This window comes from Pipistrellus hanaki, assembly GCF_964339955.1.
Source record: "Pipistrellus hanaki genome assembly, chromosome: 14".
In the NCBI taxonomy this organism is placed as follows: Eukaryota; Metazoa; Chordata; class Mammalia; order Chiroptera; family Vespertilionidae; genus Pipistrellus; species Pipistrellus hanaki.
Genome location: NC_140516.1, coordinates 14,782,551 through 14,803,191, shown reverse-complemented (window position 1 = coordinate 14,803,191; position 20,641 = coordinate 14,782,551). Strand labels below are relative to the sequence as shown.

At 43.6% G+C, this 20,641-nt stretch overlaps 2 protein-coding genes across 6 annotated transcripts in view; one reads left to right on the top strand and one right to left on the bottom strand.

Annotated features, from left to right (window-relative positions):
• NUDT13 (nudix hydrolase 13) overlaps positions 1-20,641 on the top strand; it is a 438,779-nt gene that overhangs the window by 201,802 nt on the left and 216,336 nt on the right. The window lies entirely within an intron of this gene.
• MSS51 (MSS51 mitochondrial translational activator) lies at positions 18-11,918 on the bottom strand. 5 transcript variants are annotated; one of them, XM_084904966.1, is made up of 8 exons: positions 11,059-11,918; positions 6,275-6,439; positions 4,324-4,641; positions 3,615-3,770; positions 2,669-2,793; positions 1,884-2,450; positions 1,494-1,587; positions 18-860 (listed from the first exon to the last, which is right to left on the bottom strand). In XM_084904966.1, exons 3-8 carry the CDS (start codon positions 4,614-4,616, stop codon positions 641-643), a joined length of 1,455 nt encoding a protein of 484 aa, XP_084761092.1. In that variant the 5' UTR covers positions 4,617-4,641; positions 6,275-6,439; positions 11,059-11,918; the 3' UTR covers positions 18-640. The 5 variants fall into 5 exon arrangements, with proteins under 5 accessions (XP_084761092.1, XP_084761090.1, XP_084761093.1 ...); XM_084904964.1 differs by lacking the exon at positions 6,275-6,439; XM_084904967.1 differs by lacking the exon at positions 6,275-6,439 and having other exon boundaries at positions 4,324-4,483.

Here is a 20,641-nt window from a genome sequence, read left to right as displayed (position 1 = left end):
AAACAAGTGACTTGAGAAGCCCCAAACTGAGTTTATTGTGGTATAGGCCAGGTGAGAACAAATAAGTGAAGTATATTTAAGTAAAGTCTAATATAACTGGAATATCTAAAATATAATGCCAGGGCAAAAAACTGCTTGCTCTAGGCTTAAAAATCCCCAACAGAAAATACAAACATGAGATACTTATCTTGAAAATGCCAAGAAATAGGACACTATGCCAATCCTTACAACCTCCCAACCACTTCTCTGACTTGCCCATTCTTGCACCACCTCAAGTCATTAACACCTCTCCATTTTTTAGACCAAATTACTGGATAAGAAGTCTTTCAAAAGAAGGTGCCATCTGGTTCAAGTCAAACGGGGTAACTTTTGCACAAAGGAAACTGTTAGGCCTCTCGGCTCTGGAAAGACTGACACCAAGGCCCCTTGCCACTCACCAAATCTAGAATCCTGACTCTAGAAGCTACTTGTGGCTAACCTCTCAGAAATGAGTCACATCCTACAGGAGTTCCCATGCTGCTTAGACGCTTTACCCGGACAGTGGGGTTTCGAAGTTGCCAATAAACTGGTTTCCATCAGCAGGGTAATTTTACCAACCTCCCCCTTTTCTAGGTGTCCGGTGAGAATCTGGCTCTGCTATCTAATCCTCACCATCTAGTTTCTCTTCCAACCGCCTCTTATCCAGCTGGCAGGAGCTTCCGAGAAACGTGATATAGTAGGCGCTGCAGTACACTGGCTGCTTGTTGGGGTTGGAATAGACCTGCTCGGGTTTGAGGGACGTGAAGGGGTTGGCTCCATAGGCGATGATGTGCGCATCCAGCTCCACCAGAATCTGCAGAGAGGCTGCCAACTCCTGGTGGCTGAGGGAGACAAAAGAAAGATTGCTCTGCTGATAAGAGAGATAGGAGAGAAAGTGCTCATAACGTGACATTTCTGGACACATCAAGCCCCCAAATTCCCCGAGGCTGGACCAAGCAAAGGCTAGCCTTCCCTCCCAGATGTCTCGCTAATTACCAACTTGCTACCATAGGCCTTGGTTCCAAGCAGTGTTTCCCAAACTTCTTTCACGATGAGAATCACCTGGTGGAGTTGTTAAAGCACAGATTCCTGAATCCCAACTAAGAAGTGCTAAACTAGAATTTTTGAGAACATATAGGTAAAACTGCATACCTAACTTAGTGCTCTGTATATAAAATCTGTCTTAGAGCACTAGTTAGGTATACAATTTTACCTATATGTTCCCAAAAATTCTAGTTTAGCACTTCTTAGTTGGGATTCAGGAATCTGTGTTTTAACAACTCCACCAGGTGATTCTCATCGTGAGAGAAGTTTGGGAAACACTGTTCCAAGGGGACGAGAAAGCCAAGTGTGAGAAGAAAGGAAATCCTCACCAGAAGGCAGAAGGTGAGCAAGGGAGAGAGAGATGAGCTCATCTGTATGAATAGAGGCCTGAGGGAGGCAGGGCGGTGTCACAGATAGGAAGAGGTCCAAACCTGTAAACAGTGATCAATGCGGGGATTTCATAGTCGCGAAGCAGCAGAAGGGTGGGCAGCCAAGCCTCCATCAAGTCCGGGGAAGCGTGGAAACCTAGGGAACAGAGAGCGGAACAGCTGAGGTAGACCCTAAGCCAGATACTTCTCTGACTGTGTCCATCCCAACCTTCACATTCTCACGGCTAAGGCTCCTTTACCACTACCACCCGGCCCGGGTTCTTGGGTGGGAAATTCTGAACCCAGGTGCAGCACGTAAGGCTAATGACCAACGTCATCATCCTATTGTGTTTAGCCTGACCTAGTGAACGTGGCTCCAAAGTTAGAAAATACAAAGGTCAGAAGATTCAGTTCCCAGAGAACCCACCCGGGATGCCCCGGAATCCGTCTTACCTGGATGGAACGCCACCACCAAGTCCGGACGGGCCGTCCGCCCAGTCTCCACCTGCTCCTCCCAGAAGTGATGGTAGAGGCCCCTGTGGCCACTCAGCTGAACCCTGCCAGCTTTCACAGGCGACGCTGGGGTGCTCTGTGAAAAGCCGGTGGCGACGTCGACACCCACCATGATTACACGGAGGCCACGGTGTCCAGGAAACATGTGGCCAAGCTCATCGTAGTCCCCGGGGCGAGCGAGGAAGGTCTCCACGTGGGAAGCACCGACGATGTGCACCGTGCTCCCTCCGGCCTTCCTCACGCTCACCCCCAAGGCCCGGAGCCCGAAGCCCAGGGTCAAAGGCCGCGACAGGACATCTGTCAGGAGTCGCTTCAGAGAGCCCTGCAGGACATCGGGGTCCGGCCTGGGCCTTCCTGCGCTGGCCCACAGCGAGGTCATGGCGTGGCTACCCAGCACAGCCTCCAGCGTAGCATCTAGCTGCGGGCGTCGCATAGAAAACCAGGTGTCCCAGCCCTGGACCGCTTCAGCCAGCCACGGCCAGGGTCCCGAGGGTGGGACAAAATCTCCTGCAGGGAACAAGGAGCAACACTGAAGGGACCTAATTCTTCTCCGGCTTCGATGTTCCTTCTAAGGTTCATTCTCCCATTCTGTGACTAGGAAGGCCTCCCTGCCCTGCCACTCTCCACTCTTCATTTCCCCCTCACAACAGCACGCTCTCATCTCTTTCTCTAAGAACAACAATCGCTGACCATGATGGCAGAGTTCCCCAACACCATCACTCCACCTGTGACCAGAAGCCACTCCATGAGACGGTCCACGGCCACGAGACGCAGCTCTTGGCAAACCCTCCTGTGCGCTGGCCAGTCTGACCTCTGGCACTCCGGACCGCAGTAATAGACATTTCTGCACCTGAGGGAAGAAGCCCCAGGAATATCTGTTCCTGTATTTCAAAGGTGATTGGGAGACTGTCTGGGGAAGAGAACTGGTATTCCTCTTCTTTTTAAAAAAATATATATTTTATTTATTTATTTTGTACAGAGAGGAAGGGAGAGGGATAGAGAGTTAGAAACAACGATGAGAGAGAATCATCGATCAGCTGCCTCTTGCACACCCCCACTGGGGATGTACCTGCCACCAAGGTACATGCCCTTGACCAGAATCGAACCTGGGACCCTTCAGTCCACAGGCCGATGCTCTATCCACGGAGCCAAACCGGTTTCAGTGATATTCCTGTTCTTAGGAAGAAAGATTACTTGGTGAGGAAGGCAGGGAGAGGAATGACAGCTATTTGCAACCAAATTTGGGGACTAAGTTAGAAGGGGAGGCAGGAGAGACTGGGAATGTAGTTTTTCTCTTGGGTCAGAGTAACACCTCAGTCTCTATCTGCAACAACTCCCTTCTTACATCCCTTAAAGAAAAAGTAACTCCAGGAGTTTGTGGCTGCCCTCTTACCATGTGTATGTCTCAGCCCTCACCTCCCCAGAACAGATTACGGTCTTACCCGTGAGTACTCAGAGGAGGAAGTAGAACAGTACTGTGGCCTCCGTCTGACTTCCCCATAGCCGGGGAGAAGCGGAGCCCAGCCCTTCTCTAATCTGCCTGTGGCCTGGATCACGTAAAATGAGGAGCAGGCCTTAAGTTTTTGTGAAAACGCTGACCTTTCCTCCTACAGTGAGGTCTTAGAACAGGGTCATTTCTGGGTCTCTCTCCTATTAGCCCTGACCAGTCACCTCTTGCAGTGCCGGAGGACCTTGGAGTCTGAAAGGCCACTGGGGAGTGCTCTGCAGTGAGCACAGAATCGGAATGTGTCCTCCATCTTCTGGAACATTTCTCGAAGGCATCGAAATCCAAAGCCTGATACAGGCTTATCCCCATCGATCACCAACCTGCAGAGACAGCATGAAAAGGTGCAGCAATAGGAAAAAGGGTATTTCCGAAGTCTCTCCTGACTGCTCCCTTGCCTCCTGTATACAGAAGATATATACTGTATTTCTACCTACTTCCAGCTTTTGACTTAATTATATAATATATATATATTTTAATATGCACTTTTATTTTTATTTTCTTTTTTATTGTTTTTTATTGAGAGAGGAAGGGAAAGTGAGACAGAGAAAGAAACATCGATGTGAGAGAAACATCAATTGTCTGCCTCCTGCACATGCCCTGAGCAGGGATTGAAATCTGGGTATGTTCCATGACTGGGAATCGAACCTGTCACTTTTTGGTGTATGGGACAATGCTCCAATGAAATGAGCCACACCAGCCATCGTGTAAATTATATATTTTTAATTTCTATAGTAATGAACTGGCAAAAGTCAGGATGAGAAAAATCCCTTTTTGCAAATGCTTCATTATTCCCAAGTTATACTCCCTCTCCACCTCCTAAAATCGTTTCTAAGAGAGACTCCGTATCACTCTTCCACAGAGCTAGTTACTCACTTGTACTCTTCATAGCTTTTCATGTTCAGCTTCTGCAGAATCAGCTGGGATAGGCCAGGAACATTATTGTTCAAGTAGTAGAAGCCAAGTGCATCGATGCTGGGGCCAGGTTTTGAGCGGGTCAGAGGCACAGGGGTCCCAGTTGTAGGCTGGGTCACAGCTGTGGGAGGGGTCACAGCTGTGGGAGACGTCACAGCTGTGGGAGGGGTCACAGCTGTGGGAGGGGTCACAGCTGCGGGAGCCACTGATGAGGAAGATTTCTTGTGCCTTCGTCGCCGGGGCCGTGGAGCCATGGCCTGTCCACTGATACCTGGGGGACTATATGTAGACAAGATATAGAGTGGAATTTTGCAAGCTGGATACGTATGATGTGTTTTCTTTTTTTTTTTTTTTTTTAAATATATTTTTATTGATTTTTTACAGAGAGGAAGGGAGAGAGATAGAGAGCTAGAAACGTCGATGACAGAGAAACATCGACCAGCTGCCTCTTGCACACCTCCCACCGGGGATGTGCCCGCAACCAACGTACATGCCCCTAACCAGAATCGAACCTGGGACCTTTCAGTCCGCAGACCGATGCTCTACCACTGAGCCAAACCGGTTTTGGCATATGATGTGTTTTCATATGTTTGACCTTTCACTTCTCATTGTAGTCTTTCAGACCTAGGTTTTATTTCTGACCTACTGATTATTGATCACTACAAAGAAATACAAAGGGGGGAAATATTACCTATGAGGTTCTATATCTATATATATAAAAGCCTAACAACTGAACAACTGGTCAACTGGTCGCTATGACGTGCACTGACCACCAGGGGACAGATGCTGTCTGAATCAGGCCTGCTGGAATTTGGCTCCCTCCTATCTGAATCGGGGCAGTGGGGAGAGGGCTGGAACCGGCTATCCAACATCCCCCGAGGGGTTCTGGCTTGCCAGAGGACACAGGGCCTCTAATCTATATATAAAAGCCTAAGTAACTGTACATCCATTCGACCATTCGACTGGCAGCTATGATGCGCACTGACACGCCTTCCCTCTCAGATGTCTCACTAATTACCAACTTGGAAACATGGAACAGACTGATGAATCTGGCCAAAACTGGATCTGGCAGTCCAACATCCCCCGAGGGGTCCCGGATTGGGAGAGGGAGCACCAGGCCTCTAGTAAAATATAAATATGTCTATAAGTAATGCATAGAAAAAGGTCTGGCAGGGCTCCTCTAAAACCAGTAACTAATTAACTGGGGAAGAGGCACTAGGATAGGCAACTTTATACTTAAAGGCAACTTTTGAATTTTTATACAAAAAACCCCCACTATAATAATAAAAGTATAATATGCTAATTAGATTGGACATCCTTCCAGACCACGTTCCAGACAAAGCCGGGGCTGCACGGGAAGCCTGAGTCCTGGGTGCCTGCTGAGGGCCAGAGGGAAGCCCGGGTCCCGGTGCCAGAGGGAAGGAAGGCCTACCCTTGCATAGGGCCTCTGGTATTCATATATTAGTATATTTTTAAAAAATCAACTAAAAAGAGGAAAAAAAGCAACATAAGTTTGGGCTGTCTCAAACTACCATCTAATTGAATAACTCAATCTAATTTAGTTGGAAAAGTAAAACATTCATTTTAAAAGGCCTATCATCACATTTATAGGCAATAAATCAAGATGTAAAAATTAAGTGAGCACCAGAATGCTAAGAGTTGCATAGTCAACGCAAGTAATGCAAATTATGAGAAAATTTTCTTAAAGAGGTGAGTTTGTATTTTTTTATAATATATTTTTATTGATTTCAGAGAGAAATGGATACGGAGAGAGAGAAAAACATCAATGATGAGAGAAAACCATTGATCAGCTGCTTCCTGCACGCCCCCTACTGGGGATTGAGTTTGCAACCAGGGCATGTGCCCTTACTAGGAATCAAACTGAACTCCAGGTTCATATGTCAATGCTTACCCTCCTGGCCGCACTAGCCGGGCGAGACAAGTTTCTTTTACGTAGGTGGGTACAGGACCATTAATAATTAATATTTACAGTACGTAGAGATGGCATTCAGGAAAGTGAGGAAATGATGGGTTCTCTGGTCGCCTGCTCTGGTGAGGTGGGGGTGCCCTCGGGCGTCTGGAAAAGACCATGACTCTGACATTTCAGAGGGGTGTTAGTTTAGATGCAAAAGACAACAGACAGGCTCACTTTGTTAAGGAAGACTGACCTTTGTCAAGGAAGCTATAGGTCTAGGACACACCTACCAGCATAACCCACTGTTACAAGTTTTTATGTCCAGACCATCCTATGTGGTTACTTTTGGTCTGAGCTTGTAAAGCCCACCGTACTGTTCTCTCCTAAGTTTGTCACGTTTGATACGTGGCACCTTTTCCACCCACACTAATTAGGAAAATGCAAATCAAAACCACGAGATACCACTTCACACCCTTTAGGATGACTATTAGAAAGAAAACCACAGGAAATAGCGAGTGCTGGTGAGGTGTGGAAAAATTGGAACATCAGTGCACTGAATGCAAAATAGTGCAGCCACTATGGAAAAAGTTACACACGTAATTACTATATGACCCAGCAATATCACTCTTAGTGTATATACCCCAAGTAACTGGAAACAGGTAGTTTAATAATGCTTATACACAAATGCTCACAGGACCAGTATTCACAATATCCCAAAAGTATAAAACCCCAAAAGTCCACCAACAGATGAATGAATCATGTGGGGATAAAAAGGGGGAGAGGGTTCTATGGAAAGTAACCTCACAGGGTGATCTGGTCATAAATTCCTAACTGGGTAGGTTACTCCCCAGATATATAACTTTTTAGCAAAAGAGTTATCTTTGCCTTAGCCAGTTGGTGTGGCTCAGTGGTTAAGTGCCAACCTATGAACCAGGAGGTCACTGTTCAATTCCAGTCAGGGCATACGCCTGGGTTGCAAGCTCAGTCCCCGGGGTGGGGGGCGGGGGAGGGGGAGAGCGATCGTGGGGGCATGCTGATCAGTGATTCTCTCTTCTCATTAATGCTTATATCTCTCCTTCTCCCTTCCTCTCAGAAATCAATTTTAAAAAAACCTATTTTTAAATCAATAAAATATATATAGATAAAAAGATAACTAAATAAAAAGATTAAAAAATTTATCTTTGTCTTAAGGAAGCTCTGTCCATTGTTTCTTTTTAAAAACTATATATATATTTTATTGATTTTTTACAGAGAGGAAGGAAGAGGGATAGAGAGTTAGAAACATGGATCAGCTGCCTCCTGCACACCCCCTACTGGGGATGTGCCTGCAACTAAGGTACATGCCCTTGACTGGAATAGAACCTGGGACCCTTCAGTCCATAGGCCAACACTCTATCCACTGAGCCAAACCAGTCAGGGCTGTCCATTGTTTCTATGCATCTAGGTGAGCACACCTATGAAATAAGCCTTACCACTTCATGAGAGCACATAATCTTAACTATCCTGCAATCCAATCCCCATCTTGATTTTTCCCCATCTCCATGTAATCTTCCTTAATTGCCTCCTTAATTTCAGTTGAAAAACTTATTCTCCAGAGCTTTTGAGATCTGGTTCCTCAGTTCGGCTCAAACAAACTCATTAAGAACTGTGACAGGTTTGGATGTTTCTTACTTTGACAATAAATTGGGTTATGTATGTAATGGAATATTATCCAGACATAAAAAGAAATGAAGTGTTGATGTATGGCTACAACATGGATGAACCTCAAAAAGATTATGCTAGTGAAAGAAGCCAGACATAAAAGGTCACATTATACGATTATATTTATATGAAATGTTAATAATAGGTAAATTCAGCCCTGGCCAGTGTGGCTCAGTGGCTAAATTGCCGGCTCCTGTGCACCGAAGGGTCTGGGTTTGACTCCCAGCCAAGGGCACATACCTGGGTTGCAGGTTCAATCCCCAGCCCCACTTGGGACGCCTGTGAGAGGCAACCAACCAGTGTCTCTCTCACATCAATGTTTCTCTCTCTCTCCCCTCTCCCTTCCTTCCACTCTTTCTAAAAATCAATAGGAAAAAATACTCTCAGGTGAGGATTAACAATAACAAAATAGTAAGAATAGATAAATACAGATAAAGAAAGCAGAATTGCAGTGGCAGAGTGGAAGGGGGCGTGGGGGGTAACTGCTTAAATGGGTATTGGGTTTTCCTTTGGGATTGATGGAACTGTTTCAGAACTAAACAGAGGTTGTGGTTACACAACAGTATGAATGCACTAAATGCCATTTAATTGCTCAGTTTAAAAAAATTAATTTTGTGAATTTCACCTCAATTTTTAAAAAAGGTATACGTAGAGATCAAGAAGCGAAAACATCATTAACCCCCAGATTGTCTCCAGGCACATGGAAATATGAGAGGATAAAAATACTGACAGTGGTTGGTTTGAATGAGGTAACTAACTATTAAAGTTCACACCAGGGATCATGTTTTGTTACAAAAATGGTCTGACATTTAATCCTTCCAGACCAAATTTGTTAGGAAAAAGTCTCTAGGTCATCATTCAGCTGCGATGTAGGTGGCAGAACAAACAAAAACCTTCCCAGAATCATCTAATATCCATTCTCTTGGGAACCCTCCCACAGGTTAATGGAGGAACTAATTTATATTTTCCTTTGTATTTTTTTTCCTCCTCATCCTTTCATCCCACTCTTTTAATCTCTCCCTTTGACCCAGAGATGAATGGATGATTTCAGAGTCTACAAAACAGAGATAGCTAATCTGATCTGTATAACCTCTCTTCTAAAATCCTACCAATAAAGAAGAAATTATTATAAACTGATGAACAAAAAGATAGATACAGAGGCAGTAAAACATCAAACGGACTGTCAAATTATACCTAGAAGGTTAGGGAGAGGTGGGAGAGATAAGAGATCAACTGAAGGGCTTGTATGCATGCATATAAGCATAACCAATGGACGCAAAACATGAGGGGGTAAGGACAGGTATGGGAGTGGGGGGGGCAATGGAAAGATATGTACACATATAATACCTTAATAAAAAATGGAGAAAAATAAAAAAATAAATTAGACCTAATGATAGATTATTTTAGGACTTAAGAGTCATATTCCTTTACTAAAGGCAGATGGAATTACCTTCATGCCTTCACATCTTTGAACCATAACTGACTTAACTCTTTCCTGCACTTTTTTATCCTCACCCTAGAATATGTTTATTGATTTTTAAGAGAGAGATAGGAAGAAATAGATGATAGATAGATAGATAGGCAGACATTGATCTGGAGGAGAAACATCAATTGGCACCAGGAATAAAACCCAAAACCAAGATATGGCACATCAATTGGCACCAGGAATCCAACCTGCAACCTTTTGGTATAGAGGACAACACTGCACCCAACTGAGCCACACCAGCCAGGGCCCCTCCACTTTTATTTTTTTTTAATTTAAAAAATATATATTTTTTACAGATTTTTTACAGAGAGGAAGGGAGATAGAAAGTTAGAAACATTGATCAGCTGCCTCTTGCACACCCCTACTGGGGATGTGCCTGAATCCAAGGTACATGCCCTTGACCGGAATCGAACCTGGGACCTTTCAGTCAGCAGGCTGACGCTCTATCCACTGAGCCAAACCGGTCTTGGTGGCCCCTCCACTTTTAAAGACTACACATTTCCATCACATTTCTATATAACCATTGCACTTCTAGAAGAAGCACCCAGCCCCCTCAGGCAAGATAAGCCTTGAGAGAATGAGCTCATCTTTTGTTTGTAGGTAGGGAGGGAAAGTATCTTTGAGACAACTCAAGGCTTTTAAAATCGAAGCTATAATAATAAATACCTTCCTCACGTTCAATAAAGAACCTTTATGCTACAATAAAAGCCAAATAAGACCAGAGAGTTACTTGTCTGCCTTTGCAAAGAGAGGTCTCCCTCCAGTAGGAAGTTACCTCTCGGCTCTCGGGGGTTGGTGGGACTGGCTGGAAGTCAGGGAATCGCACAGCGTGGGGAGGAGTGGTGCTGGTGAAACCCCTGCTGTCACAGTTTCCTGCTTTTACAGCAGATTCATGACACAGATGGATTAAATAAGGAGCCTGGTCTCTGCACTTGCACCCACAAACTCACTCGAACTCATGTGTGAGTTGGTGTACCCCAACCCCAGTTCAAGTTGTTGGGGTGGGGACAGTTACTGGAAGACAAAACACAGAGGGGGCCAGGGAGACGTTGGAAAGGATTAGAGCAAGCTTTCAGAATTTTTCAGAGTTCAGAGTCTACTTCACTGAGAAAGGGAATCATTTAAACTTTTTTTCTAACCGTCTCCAGTGACTTGGACTCTAATTTACGAGAGAAAACACCAAGGATTGGAGAGAAGACAAACTGGATGGCCCAGAAAAACTTCCGTCCTTCAGCACCAACCGTCCTCAATTATTAGTTTATTCCCAGACCTAGTTCTCCCATCTTTTCCTCTCTTTACCACAAAAAGCCTCACATCTCACCTGCAGACCAGGAAGGCCCATTTAATTTTCTCTAATTCACCAGCAAGTAAAAAATGCCCTTGAAGAGGGAGGGAAGAGGAGGGGAGTGAAGTTAGTCATGGGGAGCCTCAGAGGGGGCTGAGAAAAAGAAAGAGAAAAGGAGAAATGCATTGGGAGCATTGCTGTTAGGACCACATTCAGCTGCTTGAGCAGTGATTAACACTCCCTGAGGTGCTAATGCTTTAGTCAACTATAAACTAAGCCAGCAAATTGGTTGATGAAAAAGTTACTTACCTTGCTAAGCCCTCAGCTTTCTTCCTTCTCTGTTTCTTCCAAGTGAAGTGAACTTGACCTCCTCAGATCTAGGTTGTGGTTGACTCGAAGTTGTACCTTCCTGTCACTTTCCTTGCAAACTGCTGAAATGCTGTGTCTCTGTAATTATGTGTGCCCTGCCAGCCAGACTGGCTTAGTTCTCCCTAAGGAAGAAGGTAGGGACCTGGCTCTCTGCCTATCGACCTCTCTCTTTCTGACCTTCCTTTCCTGCCAAGAAGGCTCAGAACGCTGTCAACACTCCCATACGTGCCAAGGGCCAGCAGGTTGAAGAAAGATGAAGCCTACTATTTCCTGGATCTCTCTCACGAAGGCAGCATTCTGTTCTTAGAACACAACATCAGAAAGAAAAAAAAAAAAAATCCTTGGGATTAGCTCAGACATCAATATTTGGTTGGAAAGGCTAAGCGCTAGCCCAGGGCAAAAGGAACCCTTTGGTTTCTGGATGTCCATATAGACCCAGGAGGAGTTCCCCCAGGCCAAAGTCCATTTCAGCATAACACTGCTCAAACACAACCCAGCAATGACTGATGCTCTATCCACTGAGCCAAACCGGCTAGGACAGTACTGCAATATCTTGATAGTCCATCTGATAACCAAGAAGAGAAGGCTATTAAGTGACTCATGGGAGTGTATACAGTGTGGATATGCTGGACAAAGGGATGATTCGTGTCCTGGGCAGGATGGAGCATGAGTTTTCAGAATTGTGAGCAACCTAAAACTTATAGATTGTTTATTTCTGGATTTTTCCATGAATATTTTGGATCACAGTTCACTGAAACCATGGAAAGTGAAATCATGGATAATGGTGGGAGCGGGACTACTGTAAATATTAAAGGAAGACCAAAATATTAATGACTAAAAATGCATACTATTTAAAAAAATAAATCTTAATTGTTGAAAATTTGTATAGGTCCCCCTCCACCCCATTGACACACTCCAGCCAGCACCTGCCCCCCCACACCCCAGGCCTTGCACCACCCTATTGTCTGTGTTCATGGGTCGTGCATATATGTATACAAGGTCTTTGGTGGATTACTTCCCACCCATCCAACCTCCCGGCCTTTCCTCCGAGATTCCAGTCTATTCCATGCTTCCATGTTTCTGGATCCACTGTTCATCAGTTTATTTTGTTAATTAGATTCCACATATGAGTGAGATCCTGTGACACTTGTCTTTCTCTGACTGACTTATTTCACTTAGCATGATACGCTCCAGGTCCCTACATGCTGTGTCAAAGGATAAGAGATTCTTCTTTACTGCTGCATAGTATTCCATGGTATGAATGTACCACAGCTTTTTTATTTTTTCATCTACTGATGGACACTTGGGCTGTTTCCAGATCTTAGCTAATGTAAATTGTTAAAAATGCGTACTATTTCAATGAACATAAAATAAGAATCAACTCAAACATCTTATTCCTTCCTTTAATGGATGCTGATTCAGGGAATTTATTTCCACATTCCTAGCTCCTTTTCACTTGGAGCTACAGAACTCTAGAACCTTGTGAGCAGTGGACCTATATGGCTGTAAGATCATTCTGCTATACTTGACCCCAGCTATGTCACTTACCTGTCACTGTGAACATAACTGGGGAACAGACCACTCACAATGAGGACCTGGAATATGGAATCTACATATGAACAGATGCTGAGAATGGATTTAAAAAACAAGCAAAGAAACAAAGCAAAAAACCCAAATGGTAGCAAGCACAAAGTAAAGCAGGGAAGGTGGAAGAGTTAAGGATGCTATAAAATATTACATAACATCATGTAGAACAGGTGTGGACAAAGGAACACCAGTTGCAATGGACAAAAATCCTGAAAAAAAGAGGGGTGATTAATTTTAAGCAAAGGTTTGAGGCCAATTTAATAATGCCTGAGCTGAAGAAGGTCCAAGAAGTCAAGAGATTATCTTTTTTAACTCAGAAGAATCATCTTTGTATGTAAAGGGAGATTATATATAGAAAAATTTTGATATTAAAAAGTAGTTTACATTTTACCATCATTACTACTCGCTCTGATAGATACAATTTGCATTCATCATGGGATACACACCCACACCCACACCCACACACACAGACACACAGACACACTGTTGCATAGTATTCCATGGTATAAATGAACCACAATTTTTTTTATCCTTTCATCTACTGATGGGCACTTGGGCTGTTTCCAATCTTAGCTATTGTAAATCATTACAGATATTATAATACATATAACATCCTTTATATTGAATTTATTGGGGATTAATACATTATCCATATATTAATATAATTAATATATAGTGGGATATATATATTTTTAAACTTAAAAATACTTCTATGGTTTGTTGTAAAACAATTTTGAAGAAAGACTAGAAAGAGGTAGGAAGTGGTCTGTGGGGCACAGGGTGATACAGTAAAACCTTGACAAAATAGACTAATCCGAGTGAGGGGGTGTCCATTAAAGCCAAAAGTCCACTGTATAATAAAGTAGGTTTTCCGATGCCTATGTTAAAAAATTGACAAATTGGTTAGTTTATCTCTTTTAACTTATGTAAACATGTTTGTGTAACTAAGTATGCATGAAAAGTTTAATTTCACAGAAAAGCTGTCTATATGTATTGCTGTAACTTAAAATTTATCCTGAATAAGTCTAGTAAATGTGCACATTCAGCAGTCACCACGAGTGAGCAAATGCACAAGGCTGGGGCGTGGCTTAGTGTATGTGGGAACTTGGCTGGCACACATTCAAACTGCTGAGAAGGTCATGCCACAGGACAACAGAATCAATTACCGTGAGAGATGCGGTGTGAGCACATGCTATTCATTCCATGAGCATCACTTATGAGCAGTGACTCTTGGATTTAAATATGTAGACTATAGTTGTAGACATGTAATATTTATTTATGTCAGCAAAATTACTAGTGTTTTATCCAACGTATGGCTATTTGCTAGAATTTGTTAAAAAAAAAAAATAACAGTGATTTAATATAAAAAATAACCTATTAACGCTAAGCAAATCTAGGTTACAAGTATTTTAAAATTAACATGGAGTTAATTTTCATATACTAGTATGTCATGCAGATCAGAAATTTTGTCCATTAAACTCAGTCTGTTAAATCAAGATTCCCAAAATTGAGGTTTACTGTAATCTACCATTCTTCGTGTATATCAGTTTTTGGAGTTCCATTCCTTTCTCTTACTTTCTCCTTTTTAATTTTTTAAAAATAAATTTATTGATTTCAGAGAGGGAGAGGGAGAGATAGAGACATCAATGATGAGATTCATTGATCGGCTGCCTCCTGCATGTCCCCTTCTGAGGGTCGAGCCTACAACCGGGGCATATGCCCTTGATGGGAATCAAAATGGGGACCCATTAATCTGCAGGCTGATGCTCTACCCACTGAGCTAAACCGGCAAGGGCACCTTTGTAATTTTTACTATGAACATACAATTCTTCTTAGTTTGCTAATTAGGCTTTATATTTACCCATCATTCCCACAAACACTATATAACCCTAGTGATGGACTTAAGGAAGTCTTCAGTACCTGATATACTAGTTAAGCATCTAATTCAGAGATGCTTAGTTTTCATAAAAGAGTAATATCAAGGAGAACCTTTAAGGTATGCAGTGTGTGATAACTTTAAAGGCAGCTTATGAACTGGTATGTAAGTAGAAGTTGGAGTAGGAGATCCAAGATGGCAGTGGAGTAGGGGGAGATTACATTTGCCTACTCCCAAGACCAAACTGGAATTACAACTAAATTACAGAACAATCATCCTGAATAACCAAATGAACACTAGCTGAAGAGAAGTCTTTAAACCAAGGATTATAAAAGAAGCTGCACTGAGACTAGTAAGAAGGGCAGACACACGAAAAGGGCTGGCCCGCTCCCAAGGTGGCTGCGGTTCCGGGGGAATGTCTCGGATGCAGAGGTGCCCTCTGAGAAGCATGAGGTAAAACTCCAAGCCACGCTCCCCAGGCTAGAGCAGCAGACCGGGAAAGACGCCCACATAACACAGGGCTGTGGAAAGCGGCAGGGTTTCTGTCCACGAGGCGGAGATGGGAGTCGGCCAGAGACACAGGACCTTCTTAAGAGCCAATGCAAAAATTCCATTTGCAGACGGTCACCGTGGGCTCTGGCAGAGCAGACGAGAGTCTCGAGGAGATTGCGGGACATGTTTGTGGCTCTGGAGAGAAAGCTGAAGGGACTCCAGGATCCCCGTGCTGAGTCATTCTCCAATAGGGCAGATGCCATCTACTCCCCTCCCTGTGGCAATAGCCTGGGGAATGTAACAGCCTCACTCTCTGGACTCCCTCGTACCCACCCTGTGGAGCGTAGGCCCTGCTGAGGGGTCAGTTGCCTTGGTCAGAGTATAGAGGTCTGGGCAGACCCAGGTTGTGTCAGTGGCTGAGCTTTGTGGCTTCAGGGTGGGGGACACTGCCCCCATTTTCCCATGAAACCGGTGCCTTCCTCTCCCAGGAGATCTGCTGGAACCACGCTCTGGGCTCCAGGCAGAACCACCCTTTGGGCTGGGCTCTGGAGGTACCAGGGGCCTGATTCCTAGTGGCTCCATTCTGCCAAGGTCAGGGCAAAATCCAGGACAAACGGAGCTGTGTCTGGGGTGAGGGCCACACCTCCCCTCACAGGAGATCACCAGCCCCGTCCTTCTGACTCCTGGCAGCCCCATCTTGCTGAGCTCCCTCTCCCGGCAGAATCTGGGACAGATTCTGTGACTAGAACAGGGCCATTTCCCCCTCACATTCCCGATCAGTGCAGAGCCTCCTTACAGGGCCAAACCGTGGTCTGTTTGGGCCTGATCAACGCTGTTGGCCTCACCCTGACGACTCCATGTGACCCACCTGAACACAAAGGTGTGTGAGCACCCAGTGGGTGGAAGCTAGACTTGGTAAACCTGGGAAAATTTGCTGAGTGGCCTTGGGCTCTGCACTGGCAGGAAAATTTTGGGGTGCCTTGGGACACTTGCAGATCTGCCCCTAGGTCCAGTGCCAGCCTTGTGTGCAGTTTGGCCTTCCTGTGCACACCCTGGCCCAGTAGAGGCAGCCACTAACTATGAATCGCTGGCAGCTCTAATAGGTTGCCCAGAGCCAGGCACAGGCAACATCTGACATGGGCCTGCACTAGAGTCCCTCCCAAAAGGCCTAGAACCAATACATTCAGTGGCCAACCTCAGATAACATCAGAGCAGGATACAATTAGCTTCACAAGCAGTATACACAAAGGGAGACCTCAGCAGGCACCAGACCCTCCTGCTGCATGTGGGCAGCCACTGCACAGCAGCTCGCGTGCTGTGGTTGGCTTTGAGCCTTACCGTCAGCCAGCCTGATGGCTGATCTCATGCATAAATGGGCCAATAGCAATCAAGACTCAATTATAAAAGGAGGGCCCATATAACTCACACAAGGGACATTCCTGGAGCAGCCAGCTCAGGTAATCAAGGAAGACTGCACCTCTGAACCCCACAGGGCACATGAGGCCACCCAGCAAGACTGAGAGTCATAGCATCTCTCTCATAGAAACAAACACAAAGAGATAGCTAAAACAGGGAGACAAAGAAACAGGCCCCAAATGAAAGAACAAAAGTAATTTCCAGAAAGAGAGCTAAATAAAACAGAAACAAGCAATTTATCAGATACAGAGTTCAAAGTAAGGGTTATGAGGATGTGCAACAGCATGAAAAAGGACACAGAAACCATAAAAAAGGACCAGTCAAAAGTGAAGAATCCACTGGAAGAAATAAATAGTAGGTTGGATAAAGCAGAGGATCGAATCAGCACTTGGGAAAACAAGGTATAAAATCATTTAAGGGACCTTTGTAACAACATATTGCATAACATTCACATCATAGGGGTACCAGAAGGAGAAGAGAGACAGCAAGGAAATGAGAAACTATTGGGTCGGCAACTAAGTAATTGCGGGTTTCACACATATATGGCTTCAGTTGAATTTTTAGGTTTGCAGACGTAGTACAAATGTAAAACACATTTTGTATTTGATAGTTGGCTATTCAGCTGTTAATCAGTAAAAAAAGTTTTTTGATCTGTTTTATAGTTTTTGTTTGGCGTTCGTTGAAAAATGGAAAATCAAAAGGAACATTTTCGTCATATTTTGCTTTTTTATTTCCGCAAGGGAAAAATGCATCACAAGCTCATAAAAAGTTATGTGCTGTTTATGGTGACGAAGCCTTAAAAGAATGGCAGTGTCAAAATTGGTTTGCCAAATTTCGTTCTGGTGATTTTTCACTCAAAGATGAAAGACGCTCTGGTCGTCCAGTTGAAGTTGATGACGCCCTAATCAAAGCAATAATCAATTCGGACTGTCACAGTACAACACGTGAGATTGCAGAGAAGTTTCATGTATCACATACATGCATTGAAAATCACTTAAAACAACTTGGCTATGTTCAAAAACTCGATACATGGGTTCCTCACGAACTGAAAGAATCACAGTTAACGCAACGCATTAGCAGCTGCGATTTGCTAAAGAAAAGTAATGAAAATGATCCATTTTTAAAACGACTGATAACTGGCGATGAAAAATGGGTTGTTTACAACAATATCAAGCGGAAAAGATCGTGGAGCAGGCCAGGTGAACCAACTCAAACAACATCAAAAGCTGATATTCATCAAAAGAAGGTTTTGTTATCAGTTTGGTGGGATTACAAAGGAATTGTCTACTTTGAACTCTTACCACCCAACCGAACGATCAATTCTGATGTCTACATTGAACAACTAACGAAATTAAACAATGCAGTTGAAGAAAAGTGGCCCGAATTGACAAATCGAAAAGGTGTTGTATTCCATCATGACAATGCAAGGCCACACACATCTTTGGTCACTCGGCAAAAATTAATGGAGCTTGGTTGGGATGTTTTGCCACATCCACCATATAGTCCTGACCTTGCACCATCTGATTACTTTTTGTTTCGATCTTTACAAAACTCCTTGAATGGTAAAAATTTCAATAATGATGATGATGTCAAATCGTACCTGATTCAGTTTTTTGCTAATAAAAAACAGAAGTTTTTTGAACGTGGGATTATGATGCTGCCTGAAAGATGGCAAAAGGTCATTGATCAAAATGGGCAATACATTAAATAATAAAGTTATTTAGTTCCATGAAAAAATTGTCTTTGATTTTCTTTAAAAAATCCGCAATTACTTAGCTGCCGACCCAATATTTGAAGAAATGGTGACTAAAAACTTTCCTGATCTGATGAAGGAAAAAGTCACACAAATCCCGCAAGCACAAAAGTTCCAAACAAATGAATCCAAAGAGGCCCACACCAAGACACACATAAAATGCAAAAGGATAAAGACAAAGAGAGAATCTTTTTTTAAAAAAATATATATTTTATTGATATTTTACAGAGAGGAAGAGAGAGAGAGATAGTTAGAAACATCGATGAGAGAGAATCATCGACCAGCTCCCTCCTGCACACCCCCTACTGGGGATGTGCCCGCAACCAAGGTACATGCCCTTGACCAGAATCGAACCCGGGACCTTTCAGTCCGCAGGCCAACGCTCTATCCACTGAGCCAAACCGGTTTTGGCCAAAGAGAGAATCTTAAAAGCAGCAGTTAGTTAACTACAAGGGAGCTCCCATAAAACTGTCAGCTGATTCCTCAAAACATTTCATGCCAGAAGGGATTAGCATGAAATATTTAAAGTGTAGCTGAATGGATAAGAAAATAAGACCCATACATATGCTGTCTACAAGAAACTACCTCAGAACAAAAAATACACAGGGATGTAAAAAGATATTTCATGCAAATGGAAAGGGAAAAAAAGCTGGGGTAGCAATATTTATTTCTGACAAAATAGACTTTAAAACAGAGGCTATAATGAGACAAAGAAGGACACTAGTAATAATAAAGGCAGTGCTGAAACCGGTTTGGCTCAGTGGATAGAGCGTCAGCCTGTGGACTGAAAGGTCCCAGGTTCGATTCTGATCAAGGGCATGTACCTTGGTTGCGGAAACATCCCCAGTAGGGGATGTGCAAGAGGCAGCTGATCGATGATTTTCTCTCATCGATGTTTCTAACTCTCTATCCTTCCCTCTTCCTCTCTGTAAAAAAAAATCAATAAAATATATATATTAAAAAATAAAAATAAAAAATAAAAATAAAGGCAGTAATCTAACCCTTGTAAACATTTATGCACCCAACAGAATGGCCCTTAAATGTATAAATCAAATCTTGATGGACATAAAATGATAGAGTGAGCTGAAACTGGTTTGACTCAGTAGATAGAGCGTCGGCCTGTGGACTGAAAGGTCCCAGGTTCGATTCCGGTCAAGGTCATGTACCTTGGTTGCGGGCACATCCCCAGTAGGGGGTGTGCAGGAGGCAGCTGATTAATGTTCCTCTCTCATCGGTGTTTCTAGCTCTCTATCCCTCCCTTCCTCTCTGTAAAAAAACCCCAATAAAATATATTTAAAAAAAATAAAATGATAGAGTGATAGTATCTTACCTAACAAAAGAGAAACATGCAAATTAACCATCACTCTGCTACACCCACAGCCAATCGGAGTATACAAATTAATCCACCAAAGATGGAGGTTAATTTGCATATACAGGCTCCAGAGTGGAGTGAAGCCTGCTATGAGAAGGGGGACTGCAGAGGGAACTGCGGGAGTGGTGCTCCACACAGAAGCGAGGACTTGCCAGCTCCCAGGCAGCCTGGGAGTGAGACCTGCCAGCCCCTGGGCGCCCCAGGAGAAAAGGTGCCAGGGAACAGGGGCGTGCTGGCTCCGGGCAGCCAGAGAGTGGGGACTTGCTGGCTCCCGGGCTGCCAGGGATAGGAAGGCCTATTCTTGCATGAATATTGTGCAACGGGCCGCTAGTTACAATCATAGTAGAGGATTTTAATACACCATTGACATCAATGAATGTATCTTACTGGACAGAAAATCAGTAAGGAAAATAGGGGCTTTACATGACACATTAGATCAAATGAATTTAATTGCTATCTTCAGAGCATTTCATCCCAAAGCAGCAGGATATACATTCTTTTCAAGTGCACATGAAACATTTTCTAGGATGGACATGTTAGGACACAAAACAAGTCTCAATAAATTTAAAAGGATTGAAATCGTATCAAGCATCTTTTCTGCCCATAATAGTATGAAAGTAGAAATCAATCATAAAACTGAAAAGCAAATAACATGTTATTAAATAAATAATGTGTTAATGGCAAGATAAAGGAAAAAATCAAAAGATACCTTGAAAGAAAACAAATGATAATGAGAACACAACCACTCAAAATTTATGGGGGACTAGGAAAGCAGTTTTAAGAGGGAAAGTCATGTCTGGCCCATGTGGCTCAATGGTTGAGCATCGACCTATGAACCAACAGGTCATGGTTCCATTCCCAGTCAGGGCACATGCGTGAGTTGCAGGCTTCATCTCCATTAGTAGGTGTGTAGGAGGCAGTCGATCAATGATTCTCTCTCATCACTGATGTTTCTCTCTCTCTCTTGCTCTTCCTTCCTCTCTGAAATCAATAAAAATATATGTGTTTTTTAAAAAAGAGGGAAAGT